Source organism: Pongo pygmaeus, chromosome 21 (assembly GCF_028885625.2).
Source record: "Pongo pygmaeus isolate AG05252 chromosome 21, NHGRI_mPonPyg2-v2.0_pri, whole genome shotgun sequence".
NCBI lineage: Eukaryota > Metazoa > Chordata > Mammalia > Primates > Hominidae > Pongo > Pongo pygmaeus.
Window position 1 is genome coordinate 35,498,834 of NC_072394.2, and position 18,301 is coordinate 35,517,134.

The following is an 18,301-nucleotide window of genomic DNA, read 5'->3' on the forward strand; positions in this document are numbered from 1 at the left end:
CTTGTAAAGTTCTGAGAAGAGTGCCTGGCACCTGGAAAACGAGTAACGATGTGCAGCCCGGCCTTTGCACGGCTCTTCCCTCTTCCTGGAACATTCCCTCTCCTCTCCTCCAAGTGTGCCTGGCAAACCCGTGCCATCCTTCATACACAGGACAGTGCCTCCCCATGTGGCAGCAGGGCCCAGTATTGTATGGGCCACACTGGTCACTGCCTCAGTCTCACTCTCCCACTTGCCCAAGAGCGCCTCAAGGTCAGGGACAGTGTCTGCTTCATCATGGTGAGTCCTGCAGCTGCAGAGAGTAGAGGTGAGAGCAGTTAACCTCTGATGAGCACTTACTGTGTGCTGGACGCTACGTCAGATGCTTAGTATCCCTTAGTGCACTTAACTTCACAGCCCCCAGGATGGGTGGATATTATCATCCTGTTCTACATATAAGGAAACTGAAGCTCAGAGAAATGGAATCAGCCAGCTTCTAAGTGGCAGAAGCAGGATTTGAACCAGACCCCTCTGACTCGAATTCCAAAGTCTGGGCTTTCACTGCTATGCCAGAAAGTTCTTGCTGTATTTATTGCACGCTTACTAAGTGCCAGACACTGTTCTAAGTGCTTTAGGTACGTCATGTCATCAGCTTCTTGAATCAGGCCTGCCTTCTAGGAACTGTCTTCACCTTCATTATACAGTTGAGGAAACCGAGGCATAGAGAAGTTAAGTGATATGCTCAAGGCCACACAGCTAAGTAGTGACAAGGTTGAGATTTGAACCTAGTACCCACCCCTGCCTCTGGACCCCAGTCTCTGAACTCCGCCGTTAGCGTGAGGAATCAAGCAAGACTGAAGGGAGCCCCTTGCAGCCCTGGAGGGCTGACAGTTCATGGCAGGTGGGCAAGGGCTGAGTGGAGGTTTGTTAATGGGTCTGGATCTGTTTTCTAATCTCAGCAGCCCTAGTGTGAACCCCTCGCCCCTGTGTGGCTGAGTCACCTTGGAGGTGGGTCACCTCCCAGGGAATCTGGATGTCCTCCCCGCCATCCCCCACTAGGTCCTTCCAGCTCCAGACAAAGGTGCCTTTTGGAAGCTAAGCCCAGGTGATCTCCCTGGCGCCAGGGCTGCCTTAATCCTCTCAGGGTGGCCAGGAAGGACCCAGGGGACAGGCTGGCCTGAGGACTGAGAATGGGCACAGAGCCTTGGGTGACTGGCACCACCTTCATGTGTGCACCGCCATCTACAGTTTATAGTGTGCGTTGGTTCCTGCCCTCTTAGGAGTGGGGAAAGGCACAGTTGCCCTCTCTGCATTGTATTCCATTTAAAACTGTAATATATTTGTATCACAAACATTTTTATCACACTTACTAAGTGCCAGGCAATGGGGAACCACAACGACTTTAAACAGGGAAGACCCAGGAACTGAGTTACTCAGATGAGTAGCATTATTTTGAAATGTCCTTTCTAGTTTCCCCATTTTACAGGGGTGCAGACTGACGCACTGAGAAACAGTCATTGTCACAAGTTTATGCTCCTAGCAGGCCGGGCAGAACTTACCCCTACTCAGTGTCTGCTTTCATCAAGGGAAACTAAAGGGGGCTGCTGTTTACGGAGTTCCGAGGCTCCAGGGAGAGTCCACACATTTCCTGTGTAACTCTCAAAACCCTCCTGGGAAAGTGTGATTATGCCCATTTTGCAGGTGGCCAGACGGAGGCCGGGGAGAAGTGATTGTTGAGGCTAAAAGGGCAGATGAATGTGGGAACGCAGGAGTGTGTGACTCTTGGAGTCCCTATTTCCCATTCCAGGAACCCCTCCAGCCCGCACAGGAGGCAATGAGGTGGTCTGGGCTGAAGCTACTTCCTCATGCCCCTCATCTCCCTCCAGACTTGCTGCCATGTGGGACCCAGGATGATAAGAATGTAAATGCCACTCGCTGAGCCTAGCTGTGTGCAAGGCCCTGTTCCCAGAGCTTTGCAGGTCAGGACGGTTCCAATCACCATCTTACAACCAAGGAAACAGTGAGAACTGGCAGCAGAAGTCAAGCCCAGCAGCCAGCTCCAGAGCCTGTGCTCTTAACGGTTCCATCAATGCACCCACTGCAGATGGGGAAACTGAGTTCCAAGGTGGGACTGGCCCAGTGGCACAGAAGTGAGGGGTGACATCGGCCGAGCTTGGCAGGACTTATATCAATGACGCCTGCCTTAGAGTCCCCACTGCCTCCAGGGAGGAAGGAGGAGGCATCTCTTTGGGGAGTCGGGAGCAAAACACGTTTATTCCCAGTTTGACTTGAAAGCAGGCCTTGGTGGAGACAGAAATGTTCCCCTGCCTCTCAGAATTCACAGATGGGCAGGGTTGGAGCAGGGAGGAGGTGGCATTGATTAAACATGGAGGTAGGACCTGGGTTGGGGCTATGGGGTGGGAAGCAAGGGAGCACTCTGTCCAGCGGAGAGCAAAAGATGAGTTAATTAATTCATTCACTTGTTCATTTGTTACACTGGCATCTATGCCTGTGCTGGCCTAGGAGTGGGGCACATAGCTGGTTTGCCTGGAGAAACAACACCTCACTATGGGCCCCAGGGATCTCTGGATGGGCCAGAGGAAGTGTAGGGGCTGGGGGAATCTTCCTGCAGCTGCTGACCTTTCGACCCTTAGAATCTGGAGAGGGCTTTGTAGACAGCAGCGATTGCACATGCAAAGGCCCAGAGGCAGGGAGTACAAGAGGTGATGAGGAGGGGATGGAAGGAATGAGTAGCTCTGTGTGAAGAGAGGACTGGGATGTGTGTACGGAAGGCCTTGGATGCCAAGTGAAGTGGTCTGGGCTGTGTCCCAGCAGGTTTTGGAGGGTGCAACTGGGAAAAGGCAGACGGAACATTCTGGGGTGGGAGAAATGTCCTATATTGTGATAGGAGTGTGGGCTGCATGACCGTAAAAAATGGTCAAAACTCAGCAAATGAACATTTAAGGTTTGTGCATGTCACTGTATTTAAAGATATAAAGAAAAGAATCCGCATGGCGTGCAGGGTGAAGTGTTTGGTGGTAGTATACTGATGTCTGCAACTTTCAAATGCATAAAAAATAAAAGATGGACTAACAGATGGATGCAAATATGACAAGAATGTAAATGGTGGATATAGTTGGTGGGAACAACGTGACAACCATGTGTGTCCACTGTACAATTCCTTCAACTTTGCTGTAGGTATGAAAATTTCATGTGGAAATAGTTGGGAAAAACCTTGTTGTATCTCATACATAGTAAACACTCAATAAACAGCAGCTATTGTTATTACTTTGGGACTATTATTTCAGACCCCTAAGAAATGAGTGAGGAATGTTTTTCAGATAAAAAAAAATGCACATTCGTGCACCAGTCCCAAGTTTGAGGAGCTGGATTCATATTCGTCTCCTTTAGTCCTAAAATCAGCCCTGTGAGGCAGGTATTATACTCATTTTCTAGATGGAAAGAATGTGAGGCTCAGAGGAGGGAAGTGGCTGGCCCAAGGTCATACGGTGAGTTGGGGGTTGAGCAGGGTTTGAACCTGGGTCATCCTGATGCTGAGTCCAGCCTGGGCACCTCCTGTCTACCCAGATCATCTGGGATGGAATCATCTGGGGGTGATTGCAGTTCCCCAAGCTTGGGGCCTAGCTGGGGTCTCTGGGAATGTGCCCAGCCCAAGGGCTGATAAAACCCAGTTCATGTGACACCATCTGGGGCTGAGTGCAGGTCTTGGAATTAGCCACAAACCGCAAACCCTAATGGTTTTGGGGCTCAATGCCCAATTTGCAGAGCAAATCTGAATTCCGGTCTCTTGTAATTACACAGTATTTCCCTCCCTGGGGTCTGGGCTCAGCCTCAGGCTGCTATATAAGACTGATCTGTGACCAGACTCAGCCAAAAGCAGAGGGGCTGGGGAAAAGGACTTCTCAAGACTCAGCGGCAGGGACCTCCTGGGGGTAAGGAGGTGCCCCTTCTCTACTCAGTGTCCGGCAGGGGAGGCAGAGGCCTGGGAAGGTAATAAGGAGAGAGTCCCAGCCTGGAGATCCATCAGGATGGCCCCTCTCCAAGTTCAGGTGTCTTGTCTGTAGCATGGGCCTAGTCAGGAAAGCCTTTTGGGAATCAACAAAAAGGCCTGGGTCATGCCAATTACATGCGTGTGCAGAGCTGCACTCATCTTTCCCAGGGATGTTGGGTACCGAGGGCCTTTGCTACCTCCTGGAGACTCCTCAGCTGTTTGCTGATGCCAGAAATCTTCCATCGGTGCCCATCTTTTTAACTGAAAGGGGTGATTCCTTTTCGAACACAGCTCTCTGGAAAGTGAGGTTCGGATGAGGTGAGGAAGCCAGAAAAAAAAATTATTGCATATAGTAGTCCTTTATATTCTAGTGTAAATGAATGTCTCTGATATTCTTCTGGGAGCAGATAGGAGTAGGGAAAGAATTTGGGGGCTCTGTGAAGTCCAAGAGAAATGGGGACAGAAAAAAAGAGGAGAGTGTGCCTAAACAAAGGTGGCTGAAACCAACAATTTCTTGGCTCAGATGAGAGGCCATGCCCTGTGCTGAGTCTCTGAGGTTGGTGGATGTGTAGCCGGGGCTGATGGAGTGAGAGAAGTGGGTGAGGGCACAAAAGAAGCAAAAGAAAGTTTCCCAGAGGCTATGCAGCTCATTCCAAAATGCATGTTTCACCTCCCCAATCTCATAACATTCCTCACCCACTTCTTAGGGGTCTGGAATAATAGTCCCAAAGTAATAACAATAGCTGCTCTTTATTGAGTGTCTACTATGTATGAGATACAACTTGTTTGCGATTTGGGAGCAGAGGTTCAAAAAGGTAAAGTCTCTTTCCTAAGCATTAGGACCCAGATAGCTCTGACCTAGAGCCATTAATATTAACCACGTGGTGTAGAACTGACTCCTCCAAAGAGATGGGAAGTGTGTTTGCTGGTGAGCTGGATGTGTGGAAGTGTGGTTAGATGAATGCGTTGATGAGTAGATAAACTGATGGAAAGATGAATGGATGGATGGATAGATGGGTGGATGGATGGTTGGTTGGATGGATGGATGGATAGGAGGATATATGGCTTGCCAGCTGTTTGGATGACAGATGGATGATAGATATATGGGAAGATGGATGGATGGTTGGATGGGTGGACGGATGAATAAATAGAGGGAGGAGAATGAGTTGATGAGTGGATGGATGGTTGGTTGGATGGATGGATATATGGCTTGCTGGGTGTTTCCATGACCGATGGGTAATAGATAGATGGAAAGTTTGAATGTATGGATGAATAGGAGAATAAATAAGAAGGGAAGAATGAGTAGATGAGTAGATGGGTGAGTGATGTAGAGGAATGAGTAGATGAGTAGATGGGTAGATGCTGGAGAGAGTTCCTCAGAACCTGCCAGCTCCCAGTTTGGTGTTTTTGTTGGAATCCCTATTACCCATCTCCCTGATGCTCAATTTGTCAATTCCATCTTGGGAGATAATTAGACATCCATTCTCTGAAACAGTGTGTTTAATGGGTCTGCTTTGTGTCACCAGATTCATTTCAATTTGAAAAACTCAAAAGGTAGTATCTGGAATTCTGGACCCTGCCTTAGTATGTGACCTTGGCTAGTTTCCCCTCTCTCTGGGTTCCAGGGTCCTGAGATGACTCTTGGCTGGGGCTGCCTAGTGCCACCTGCCAGCCAGGGTGGTGGCGCCCAGCCACATCTGCATCTGCACTTTCTCCTCCACAGGGAAGCAGTGCCAGCATGTGGATGGCATGGTGTGTGGCTGCGCTGTCTGTGGTGGCTGTGTGTGGCACCCACCACGAGACAAACACAGTCCTCAGAGTGACAAAAGATGTGTTGAGCAATGGTGAGTCCAGCCCCGAAGGGGTGAGGGTTGGCACGAGATGAGCAGGGCAGCTCTGCCAACTCTGAAGTACCCAGGGACCTCCTCCTGCTGGCAGAGTCCACGTTGGGTGGCTGGGTGAAATCTACTCTCTGGGCCTTAGTTTCCCCTTTTTCTTTTGGCTACCATTTCCTGAGCACCTACTATGTGCCAAGCACCATACTGGTGACTTTATGCTCATTCTTTAGAGGCAATAGAGAACAGTGATTAAGAGCCCTGGATCAGCCTTCGTGGGGTTCAAATCCTGACTGTGTGACCTTAAGTTCATGACTTGAGTTCACTGAGCCTCAGTTTCTTTATCTGTAAAATGGGTGTAATTATGGTCTCTATCTCAGAGAACTGATATGATAATGAAATGACCTTTTGAAAACTTAGCACAGCTCCTGGGACTTAGAAGGCCCTCAAAAGTGGGAGCTATAATTATTCCTGCCTCCAATTCTTAGGACCTTGCTTTTGTCATCTAGCACGTGAGGACATACTTTCTCCCTCAACACCCATCCCAGGCTATCATGAGCATTAAAAAATGAGATTTTTCCTATCTAAGTGATCTCTGAGTACCTCACAGACCTCAATCTTTTTATCCATCAGATGGGTACACTTCTAGCCTTGACTATTTCCCAGGAATCACTTGCGATAATATATAATAAAGTTTATTTTATTTTATTTTATTTTGAGACGGAGTTTTGCTCTTGTTACCCAGGCTGGAGTGCAATGATGCGATCTCGGCTCACTGCAACCTCCTCTTCCCCGGTTCAAGGGATTCTCCTGCCTCAGCCTCCCGAATAGCTGGGATTACAGGTGCGCACCACTGCACCTGGCTAATTTTTGTATTTTTAGTAGAGACGGGGTTTCACCATCTTTGCCAGGCTGGTCTCTAACTCCTGACCTCATGATCCACGCACCTCAGCCTCTCAAAGTGCTGGGATTACAGGCATGAGCCACCACGCCCGGCCTGAAGTCGATTTTTTAAAGCTGTAAAGTGCAGAGCACTTAGAAGGGAGGGCGATGAAGAAAATCCATGAAGGGCTGGCTGGCTGATGTCCAAATCTAGTTAAAGTGAGACCAGGCAAAACCCAGCAGAAAATGAGCTGGCCAGGATGCCAGGGCTAGATCAGCCTGGAGAAGTCATCCTGTTCAGCCTCTGCTCTTCGCTGATGGGAAAAGTGAGGCCCAGGGAGCTGAGCAACACTGCGAGGTGCTGCCTGGGGGCTGGAGGTGGAAAGAAGGGAGGAACCCTGGACTGATGCCCTTGCCTCTCTGCAGCCATTTCGGGCACGCTGCAGCAAAATGATGCTCTCCACTCGGCCCTGAGAGAGGTGCCCTTGGGTAAAGCCCGTGGTGATGGTGGTGGGCCTCTCCTGGGCGGTCTGCTTGGTGGAAGTGGAAGTGGAGGTGGTGGGGGAGGTGGTCTCCTGGGGGGCCTGCTTGGTGGTGGGGGTGGAGGGGGTGGCAGTGATCTGTTGGGTGGAGGCTTATTGGGTGGCAGTGGCAGCAGTGGTGGGGGGTTGCTGGGTGGAGGAGGTGGCAGTGGTGAGGGGTTGCTGGGTGGCGGTGGTGGGGGGTTGCTGGGTGGCAGTGGTGGGGGGTTGCTGGGTGGCAGTAGAGGGGGGCTGCTGGGTGGCAGTGGTGGTGGTCTTTTGGGTGGTGGCCGACACCATTACAATGACTACAGACGCATTGAATTCCCCCAAGGCGTTGGTGGTATTCCCTACAATGATTTGCATGTCCGAGGACCACCCCCAGTATATACCGATGGCAAACAACTTGGTGGTAATTACAAGTATGGTCACATTGAGACCAACGACAACACTGCTCAGCTGGGGGGCAAATACCGATATGGTGAGATCCTTGATTCCGAGGGAAGCATCAGGGACCTCCGAAACAGTGGCTATCGCAGTGCCGAGAATGCATATGGTGGCCACAGGGGCCTCGGGCGATACAGGTCAGCTGAGGGGGCAGCACCTGTGGGCAGGCTTCACCAGCAAGAGCTGTGGCCTGGAGAAATCCCACCTGGAGTTGCCACTGGGGCGCTGGGCCCAAGTGGTTTGCTGGGTACTGGAGGCATGCTGGCAGCCGATGGCATCCTCGCAGGCCAAGGTGGCCTGCTCGGCGGAGGCGGTCTCCTTGGTGACGGAGGACTTCTTGGAGGAGGGGGTGTCCTGGGCGTGCTCGGCGAGGGTGGCATCCTCAGCACCGTGCAAGGCATCACGGGGTAAGGAGGGGACAGGTTCTCCCCAGAAAGCCCCCATGCACCTCCAAATGGGGGTGATTACTCCCTGAAGCTGGGGTTGCGGGAGGGAAGGTCTTCAGAGCCCCACACACTTCAGGGCTTGGCCTCAGGATTGGAAGTTTTAAGACCCCCAAGTTACATGGTTTGGGTCTTGGCATGAAACAGTCCTAAGTTTGAGACCCAGTTCAACTTTTCGTGTTTGTGTGTGACTTTGGGCCATTGATATCATCTCTCGAGTCTCAGTTTCCTCATCTGTAGAATTGTCAGTAATACAGTGTAGTGGAAGAGACCCCGAGGATTTTAAAACTATACATATATATCGTAAGTTCTATGCTCAGCCTGTTCCTCATAGTCGATGTTTAATTTAACAAATATTTAAAGCTCCTGCGATGTGCAGAGTACTGTGTTGGCACTGGGGACATGACCCAATGGTAAGCCAAGAAAAGACACATTCTCTGTCTCCACGGAGCTTGCAGGTTGATAGGGCACATGGGCATTGATAAGAAGCCTAAACATAATCATGCAGTTTCAACAGTGGCAAGAAGTTCATGGAGAAATAAGAATCTCTATAACGGGGCAGCTCGCCTACCTAGGGAGGTCAAGGGAGGCTTCCTGGAGGAAGAGGACCTTAAGTTGAAATCTGAAGAATGTATAGGAGGGAATTAAGCAGGAGGAACCTGTATGTATAGGAGGGAACCAGACAAGAGGGGCAGGGATGAGCAGAGAGAGGGAATGGCATCTTGACACACAGAAAAGTTCAAAGGAAATATACGGAATGCACACAGTGGGCCTCTGGGCATTGGGATTACGGGCCGTGGCATTTTTGCCTTAATTTCTCTGTTTTCCACATTCTGCCCTTGAACTGTGGGTGTCTAGTGTCTTTAGAGTCAGAAGGAACAGACGGGGAGCAGAGAAAGGGGGTGTAGGGGAGGGTGCTCGGGTGAGTGGGTGGTAGTTGGGGATGGCCGGCCTTCTCACCACTCTGTGTCCCGAGCAGGCTGCGTATCGTGGAGCTGACCCTCCCTCGGGTGTCCGTGCGGCTCCTGCCCGGCGTGGGTGTCTACCTGAGCTTGTACACCCGTGTGGCCATCAACGGGAAGAGGTGCGTGCCCTTGGCCCTGGAGGGGTCCCCACCACTCTATGGCCCAGCCTCTGTATCTGTAACATAGAGGCTAGGAAGACCTAAACTTCTGCCAGCGCATGCCCACAGACTTGCACCAGAGGCCATCTGTCAGTGGTGAAAGCAGCCTAGCACAGTGGTTAAGATCTGGGAGGCTGGGCTGGGCATGGTGGCTCATGCCTGTCATCCCAGCACTTTGGGAAGCCGAGGCAGGCAGATTACCTGAGGTCAGGAGTTCGAGACCAGCCTGGCCAACATGGTGAAACCCCGTCTCTACTAAAAATACAAAAATGGGCTGGGCATGGTGGCAGGTACCTGTAGTCCCAGCTACTTGGGAGGTTGAGGCAGGAGAATCGCTTGAACCCAGGAGGCGGAGGTTGCAGTGAGCCGAGACCCCACCGCTGCACTCCAGCCTGGGCAACTAGAGCAAAACTCCGTCTCAAAATAAATAAATAAATAAATCTGGGAGGCTGGAGTCAGGTGACAGCTTCGGTTCAAATCCTGACTCTCTCATAAGCTGTGTGACTTTGGGCCAGTCCCCCAATGTCACTAAACCTTAGTGTCTTCACTGGCAATGGGATAATGAGGTCACCCCCTTTTCCAGGTGACTGTGGCCGTAAGTGGGGAAAGGCAAGAAAAATGCCTCCTGGAATAGGGCCTTCCATGCACTAGGTGCTGACTAGAGGACCTCACAGGGTGGGCGTCTGTGTGGACTTATCCCCAAGGGATGAGGTCGTGTCTACCAAGCTAGGCAATTGGGAGTCACCTTGGAAACCAGAATGTGTGCTGAGCCCTGTTCCCAGCCTTTGAAGCTCATGGGCTGAGGGGGAGATAGACTTGTTCACATGTGACTTGAGGGACCGGGGAAGAGTTCTGATTTGGGTTCCTTAGAGATGAGCAAGGACTGTAACAGACGGCAGGAACAGCAAGTGCAGGCCTGGGTAAGGGCGAGCTCCTGGCGGCTGGGGGGTGACTCATGGTCTCCCTGGCCCCTTGGCCTCCTCCAGTCTTATTGGCTTCCTGGACATCGCAGCGGAAGTGAACATCACAGCCAAGGTCCGGCTGACCATGGACCGCACGGGTTATCCTCGGCTGGTCATTGAGCGATGTGACACCCTCCTAGGGGGCATCAAAGTCAAGCTGCTGCGAGGGTGAGTGCCAGCCGGCAGTGGAGTGCCTTGGGGGTTGCTGGAATGGTCTGTCTTTGGCAAACATTGTGACGTCACCCACCTGCCCATAAGCACTGGGGTGGGCAGGACGATGATGGTGTGTGGTGGTGAGTACTCACGCTGAGCCAGCTGTACTCTCACCTCTGTCCCTGACCTGGCACATGCCTGAGGGGAATTCATGGGCTGCGCCTTCAAACCCAGCATGGGGCCTTCGACCAGCCTGGAAAATATGTCATTTGTGACACACATTCTTTCCAGCTTTGAAAAGGTTTCGATCTGAATGGTCAGGAGCATGCCCGAGACTCACATCTCAGTTCCATGGTTCCTTGCCGTGCGATTTTGGGTAGCTCTGTTGCCCTGTCTGAGCTCCAGTTTCCTCATCTGTGAAATGGGTAATTCGTTTTCCTTCAGGAATTGAGATAAGGAATGGAAAACACTTAGTGATCAGCTGGGATATCTTGAGAGCTGATGAACGTACGTCCAACAGGGGTTGTGTGTACTTTGGTGCCCCAGATCACAGGGGCATTCCCCACTTGGTTCGCCCAATTCAATCCTGGTGAGGGGATGAGAGTTTTCCTATGACATGCTCCTTACAAAATGTCCAAGTCCCCATCCTCTGGTGAAGTGGTGTCAAGTATTCGTATACTGGCCAGCACGCTGTCCCCAGGTGGTTGTCTTGGATGAGGACACACTCAGAGCGGAGTCTCTTTCTCTTCACTCCCTGCCCTCTTCTTTGGCTTCTCTCCTGGAGGCCTCCGACCCCACTTCTTCCTCTCCATTATTATCCATCTTTTGGCCCAGTCCCCCCAGCCCTTGAAACTCATTGTGCAACTTGAACCCCAAACTTTCTGATTCCTGTGGTCTTCTTGGAGACTTTACTTCTGCTTCAGAGACGATGAAGGCAAAGAAAATCAGCTCCTGGGGTCCAGGCAAGGAAAAGAGGGTGAGGAAAACCATGGAAACCTCACAGATTTTTAAATTCACATTTTCACTAGGAAATATATATTTGGTAATGCATGGTTCATAAACATAAAATGACAAAAAGGCACAGAGCACAGGGCCTCCTGCTATCCCGCATCCCTCTGCCTCCCTCCCACCAAGCTCACCAGTTATTCATCTCTCAATTCTCCTTCCAGTTTCTTTGTACACATGAAACAAATATGAACGTAGATTCTCATCTCCCACCCTCATTTTATGCAAAGGGGCAGATACTATAAATACTGTTTTGCACTTTACTTTTTTTCATTTACCCTATTGGGAGAATTTTCTGCATCAAAACATTGAGAGCTTCCTTGTTTAACTTTTTACAGCTGCATAATAGTCCATTGCCTGGATGAGCCATCTCTTATTTGGCCGGTCCTCTATTGTTGGATATAATTTGCCTAATCTTGTGCCCTGACAAGTAAGGTCACAATGAATAACCTTTTACGTATGTCATTTCACAGGGGGGTCGATGAACCTGTTGGATAATAAAAGAGGAAAAGAGTTTGTGCCCTGAATGTACATAAAAGAAAGTCCAACTATCCCCTAAACACACACACACACACACACACACACGAAAGCATGCATGCATACACACACATACATATTCTCAAGGCCCTTATCATCTAAGGAGAGGTGGAACCAGGATAAGCCAGTCAAGGTGAATCCACTTAAAAGGGGTACCGAAATGCATAGTTAGCTTTGGGAGAAACGTTCTAATTAGGGCTTTATTTCAAGAAATTATTTGCTTTGCTGAACTGGCGCAGCACTGAACAGTCAGCCACAACCTCAGAAGTGGGGACCCAGGCAGTGTTCGGTGGCGAGGGATGGAGTGAAGTTCTCAAGAGGTCCAGCGGTCAGACACTTTGGTGTAGGATGGTCATGCTTCCTTCGTCTCCTTATCACTGCAGGCCCCTGGAAACAAATTCTTAGACCAAAAATCTGTCTGCCCATCTATATATCTTGTCTATCATCGATTTTCCTCCTTAACTAACAGCTTGGGAGGGTTAGTTAAGAGCTGGGTGCTGTTGTGTGCACCCGTAGTCCCAGATACTCAGGAGGCTGAGGCAGGAGGATTTCTTGAACCCAGGAGTTCAAGGCTGCAGTGAGCGGAGATTTTACCGCTACACTCCAGCCTGGGCAACAAACTGAGACTCTGTCTCAAAAAAAAAAAAAAAAAAAGAAAAGAAAAGAGCTGCGTGTGTTACCTCTGTGGACCTCAGCCTCCTTGTCTGTAAAATGGATCACGTCTTCCAATTGTTTTAGCACCAACTATCCATCCTCTCTTGCGGATCACATGAGCACATTTTATTGGCCAGTATTTCTCCTTCCCTTCCTTCCACAAACATTTATTGAGTACCTACTATGTACTAGATACTGAGTTAGATGCTTAGATAAATAAACACGTTCGTTTTCCCTTTGGAAGCACAACATAAGGTTGCAGCAAATGACCCATTTGAGGGTCAGATCAGTAGGTGAGAATGACTTTTGCAGTTGAAAATCAGCAAAATTACAGCCTGGGCCTGACCCGTTGTAAAACTCCAGAAACTTTGTTTATTGAATGAATGAATGCATGAATTCATGAAAAGCCAAACAATTTGCCTGAGTGGCCTGTCTAGTCAGTCCAAGGTGAATATACTCTGTCCTCCCAGCTTTCGAACAATTTTCCAGCACTCAGAGGTTCTCACTGTTCAGAGCCTGGACTAGTGACCCGCAGAGTGGACAGCCTTGGTGAGCCCCACATGGCTGCAAGCCTTGACCTCATCCTGCTCCTGTCTCCTTAGGCTTCTCCCCAATCTCGTGGACAATTTAGTGAACCGAGTCCTGGCCAACGTCCTCCCTGACTTGGTAAGAAGCTGTCCCAGTATGGGAGCAACAGGCACAGGCTTCCTCCAGACTGAGGGGCCATAGTCCAGCTTCCATCCCTGGGGGCCTGCAGGTAACCCAGAGAGACAGAGAGAGTCAGGGCCTGGGGCATGTTTTTGGAGGGTCTGGGGAGGACCCTGAGGAACACGAAGGGACAGATTAGTGAAGGGCTAAGGAGAGGGACCTTGAGAATTGCACAGTTCCGGGTTTGAATCCAGGCTTGGGCACTTCCTAGTTGGGTGCCAAGTTGCATCATCTTTCTGAACCTCAATTTTCCCATCTGTAAGTGGGAATTAGAGACAGCCTTCCCCACAGGGCTGTGGTGAGGACAGTGCCTGGCACACAGCAAGCAGTCAGTAAATTTTAGCTATCATTACTCTTGCATCCCCGACTCCCTTGCTCCAACTCCCTGCAGCGTCAACAAGGCTTTGTGCTATTTCTCCCCTGCAGCTCTGCCCCATCGTGGACGTGGTGCTGGGTCTTGTCAATGACCAGCTGGGCCTCGTGGATTGTAAGTCCAATACACTTTCTCCAGCCTGTGGAAGGCACTGAGGACCGGGTCCTTTCTGGGCGGAGGGCTCAACGTGGTGGGGGCCACAGACCTGCCCTTAGGCCCTTGAAGTAAGGTGTGGCTAATGCCACAAGGGAGGTGCCACCTGGCTTTCCCTCTTGCTCCCAAACACCCCCCCCCGAGTACCAGAGGGAGGAGCTTCCACCAGGGTCTGGGAGTCAGGGGTCTGGGAAGTGATGGCTTTCTCCTGGGAGTCCGGGGTCTGGGAGGTAACGGCTCGTCCTGGGAGTCACAAAGCTGGGTTTGAGCCCCGGTTCTGCCCTGGCAGCTGTATGGACTTGGAGAGACTCCTCCCAGTTTCCTCATCTCTCAAATCTCTCAATTCACAGAGGGATTGGAGAGTGACTAGCAGGAGACACACTGTGGAGACTGACCACTGCCTCAGAACCAGGCTCCACCACCATCTCGGACCCTGATTTCTGAGTGAACATTCCTGAAAGCAAGCCCGCCCTGTATGGCTGTGCCATTTGTGCACTGCACCATTCCAGGGACCTCCTTTCACATGGATTACAGTGGAATGGCAGCACCTCGAGTTGTGCAGTGCACAGCCTCCACAGCCACACAGGGCAGCCGTCTCTGATAGTGCTCCCATTTCTCTGGGACTCTAGGCAGTTTGAGAATGGCTTTCCAAGACAGGGAAATCTCCTTCCTTTGTGGCCAGAGATGAGGAAGGAAGAGCCCAAAAGCTGGGGCTGTTCATTACACAGTCAAGGAAATGACAGTCAACTAAGCACCACATTGTGGAACCCTAAATTCCTTCCCTGGTGCACAGCACTTCAGAGTTTACAAAGCTCATCAACATCCAGGTTATTGCACCCCTCTGCCCCCACCAACGTAGTCCCAGAGGTTACAGTAAACCCATTTTACAGAGGAGGCAACTGAGGTTCAAAGAAGTGCAATAACTTGCTTGGGTTCACACAGCAAGGAAGAGGCAGAGCTGGGATTCAAACCCAGAACTTTTGCTCTTTTCGTGGTGTCTGGAGCTGGAGCCTGGGCCTACCTTGTCCATCCCCAGCCCCAGTGGACAAGGAGGGAAGGCATCTGGATGGTGAGGAGACCTCCCTGTGACCCTTTTCTTTGCCTGCAGCTCTGATTCCTCTAGGGATATTGGGAAGTGTCCAATACACCTTCTCCAGCCTCCCGCTTGTGACCAGGGAATTCCTGGAGCTGGACCTCAACGTGAGTGCCTGGGGTTCAGGGCAAAGGGTGGTAGCCCTCCGCCCAAAGGCAGGAGTATCAGTGAGGCCCTCCCAGGGCTTCTGCTGAATGCCTGGGAAGCAACACTTGACAGGACCCTTTCTGATTAGAAGAAGGCCTTCTAGGAGCTGTATTAGAAAACATAATCATAGCCAGCATTCCAAATGCTCACTGTGTGCCAGGCACATTCTGTGTGCTTTGCCTATCCTCACAGCAACCATATGAGGGAGGCACTTCTTATTGAGGAAACTAAGCCACAGAGAGGTTAAATCACTTGCCCAAGGTCACACAGCTAATAAATGTGGACCTGGGATCTGAACCTAGACAATCGAGCTACTAGGTGCTAAAAGAGCTGCTGCTATGGGATGGGGTGTACTGGAGGAATAAACGTGGCCAGAGGTATGCTGGTAAGCATTTAACCATCATCTCTCCATGATTAAAAAAAATGTCCTGATTTGTAGCATTGGCCAATTTCCATGGTATCAAAACTCCCACTGTGGACATCTTCAAGTTACCAACGTGACGTCAGTGGACGCAGAGTTGGGAAGAGATGTGTGAAATCTGACTGTGTGAGCTAGTATGAGCTGGCTCCTCCAGCACTGGCCTGCATCTGGCCCCTAATTTTGTATGGGGCACGCATACATATGTACTTTCCCTAGGCTTCATGAACACAGACGCCTCCACACCTGCTCCAGCAGATACAGAGATGCAAGAGTGCATCCGTGCTCCCGTGTATACAGGTGCACCTGTGCATGCATATATATTTCCAGCACCTGTGCATGCACACCTAATATATTAATAAATATACATCTGTTCAAGAGATATTCATTGGTCACCCACTGTATGCCTGAGCTGAGGCTGAGTGAGGCTCTGGGCTGAGTGCTGGAGTTACAGAGATGAACAAGACAAAGTCTCTGCCTTGATGGAGATTAGAATGTTTTGGAGGGGACAGGCCATAAAGAATCACTCAAACAAATATGCAATTCTAAGTCATGAGCACGGTGATCAAGGATCCGAGGCTATCAGAGCCTAAAGCAGGGGGTATATGATCCACCCAGGGAAGTCAAGGAGGGCTTCCTGGAGGAGGTAACACTTGAGCTGAGAGCTGCCGGATGAGTGGAACTTAACAAGAGAAGAATGTGGGGAAGGGAATATCCTGTGGGAAGGCTCCATGGTGGGGTTGGTGGGGTTGGGGGGAGACTGCAAAGGCCCTGGTGGCTGTACAGAGGGAAGGTGAGAGGCAGAGTGGCTTAGAGGCTGGAGAGGTCTCCTGGAGCAGATCACCTAGCACCTTGTAGACCGTGGAGAGAAGTCTGGTCTTTAGAGGGTGGATATGCATTGTACAGATGCATACATATGCTAGTTCACTGCAAGGCTGAGTTTGGAGAGGATCTGTCATACCATGGCTGTAATTGTAAGTGACCATGAAGCAGGAACTACAAAAGGTTCCACCGCATCATAAACTGGAGGAGAGTGGGGACCATACATCAAAGAACCACTCAGACTCAGTGGGTTTAACCAAAAATGGCTGCCTGGAGGCAGATTCAGGGCCTCGCTCCAGCCTTCAGTCCCTTCTTTCCATCTTCTCCTTCCCCATGACCTTTTTCTTCTCTTCTCCCCCAGACGCTGGTTGGGGAGGCTGGAGGAGGACTCATCGACTACCCATTGGGGTGGCCAGCTGTGTCTCCCAAGCCGATGCCAGAGCTGCCTCCCATGGGTGACAACACCAAGTCCCAGCTGGCCATGTCTGCCAACTTCCTGAGCTCAGTGCTGACTCTGCTGCAGAAGCAGCACGCTCTAGACCTGAATATCACCAATGGCATGGTGAGTCACAGCCCCACCAGGGGGAGGTGGTTGGGCAGCAGACAGCTGCCAGTGACCCTTCTCAGTCCCCACAGACTTGGAGAATTAGCTGTGAAGTGAAAACTGTAGATGGTCCACCCCTTGACTCACCTCCAGCTCATGGGTGTACATCAATTACGTCAGTACTTGCCAAAGTGTGGTGCTTGGGAGGATTTCAGGTGGTCCGCAGACCAAATCTCACTATGAGAAAGTTGCTCCCTATTCAATTTTATTTAACTTTATTTCAATTGTTTTTTAAAAGCATAACATGTATTCACATATATGTACCTCAATATAAATGTTTAGAATGTTTTCATTTGGTAAACACTAATACATAAGTAACAAAATGACACATAACAAAATATCTCCCTTAGGCATGCTCCAGTCATTTTCTTTCCAAACTTTTTCTTTCGAAAACTTTCAAGCCTTCAGAAAAGTTGCAAAATGCTACAACTGATGAATGTATATCCTTCCTTTAGATCCACTAGTTAAAATTTTGCCACAGTTGCTTCATATCTACCTATGCGTCCATTCACCCTCCTACCCACCCACTCCTCCACCCATCAACCCACCTAACCACCCACCCATTCATCCACCCATACATCCATCTATTTATTTATCCATCCACCCATCCACCCACCCTCCCATTCATTCGTGTATCCATCTATTTATCCACCAGTCTGTCCATCTATCCATCCATCCACCCATCCATCCACCCACCCACCTATCCACCAATCAAACCATCCACCCACTCATCCACCAATTCATCCATCTATCCATCCATCTGTTTATCTATCCATCCACCTATCCGCCCACTCACCCACCCATCCACCATCAACCCATTCATCCATCCACTCATCAACCCACCCATCCTTCCATCAACCCATCCATCTATCCATCCATCCACCTATCCACTCACCCACCCACCCATTTACTCATCAACTCATCTATCCATCTACTCATCAACCCAACCATCCATCCATCCACCCATCCATCTATCCATCCATCCACCTATCTACTCATCCACCCACCCATCCACCATCAACCCATCCATCCATCCATCCATCCATCCATCCAACCATCCATCCATCCATCCACTCATCAACCAACACATCCATCCATCAACCTGTCCATCTATCCTTCCATCCACCTATCCACACACCCACCCTCCCATCCATCATCAACCCATTCACCCATCCACTCATCAACCCACCCATCCTTCCATCAACCCATCCATCTATCCATCCCTCCACCTATCCACTCACCCACCCACCCATTTACTCATCAACTCATCTATCCATCTACTCATCAACCCCCCCATCCATCCATCAACCCATCCATCTATCCATCCATCCACCTATCCACTCACACACCCACCCACTTACTCATCAACTCATCCATCTACTCATCAATCCACCCATCTATCCATCAACCCATCCACCTATCTACTCATCCAC

At 50.3% G+C, this 18,301-nt stretch overlaps 1 protein-coding gene across 1 annotated transcript in view; it reads left to right on the forward strand.

Annotated features, from left to right (window-relative positions):
* Nucleotides 1-3,868: 3,868 nt before the first annotated feature.
* The window catches only part of BPIFB4 (BPI fold containing family B member 4), a 32,750-nt gene continuing 18,317 nt past the window's right edge, over nt 3,869-18,301 (forward strand). The window contains exons 1-11 of the mRNA XM_054467071.1: nt 3,869-3,929; nt 4,696-4,803; nt 5,712-5,832; nt 7,132-7,194; nt 7,561-8,080; nt 9,096-9,200; nt 10,226-10,369; nt 13,153-13,216; nt 13,685-13,745; nt 14,893-14,984; nt 16,626-16,826. Coding sequence (XP_054323046.1) covers nt 4,759-4,803; nt 5,712-5,832; nt 7,132-7,194; nt 7,561-8,080; nt 9,096-9,200; nt 10,226-10,369; nt 13,153-13,216; nt 13,685-13,745; nt 14,893-14,984; nt 16,626-16,826 — 1,416 coding nt within the window. The 5' untranslated portion in view covers nt 3,869-3,929; nt 4,696-4,758. The remainder of the gene's footprint in view (nt 3,930-4,695; nt 4,804-5,711; nt 5,833-7,131; nt 7,195-7,560; nt 8,081-9,095; nt 9,201-10,225; nt 10,370-13,152; nt 13,217-13,684; nt 13,746-14,892; nt 14,985-16,625; nt 16,827-18,301) is intronic.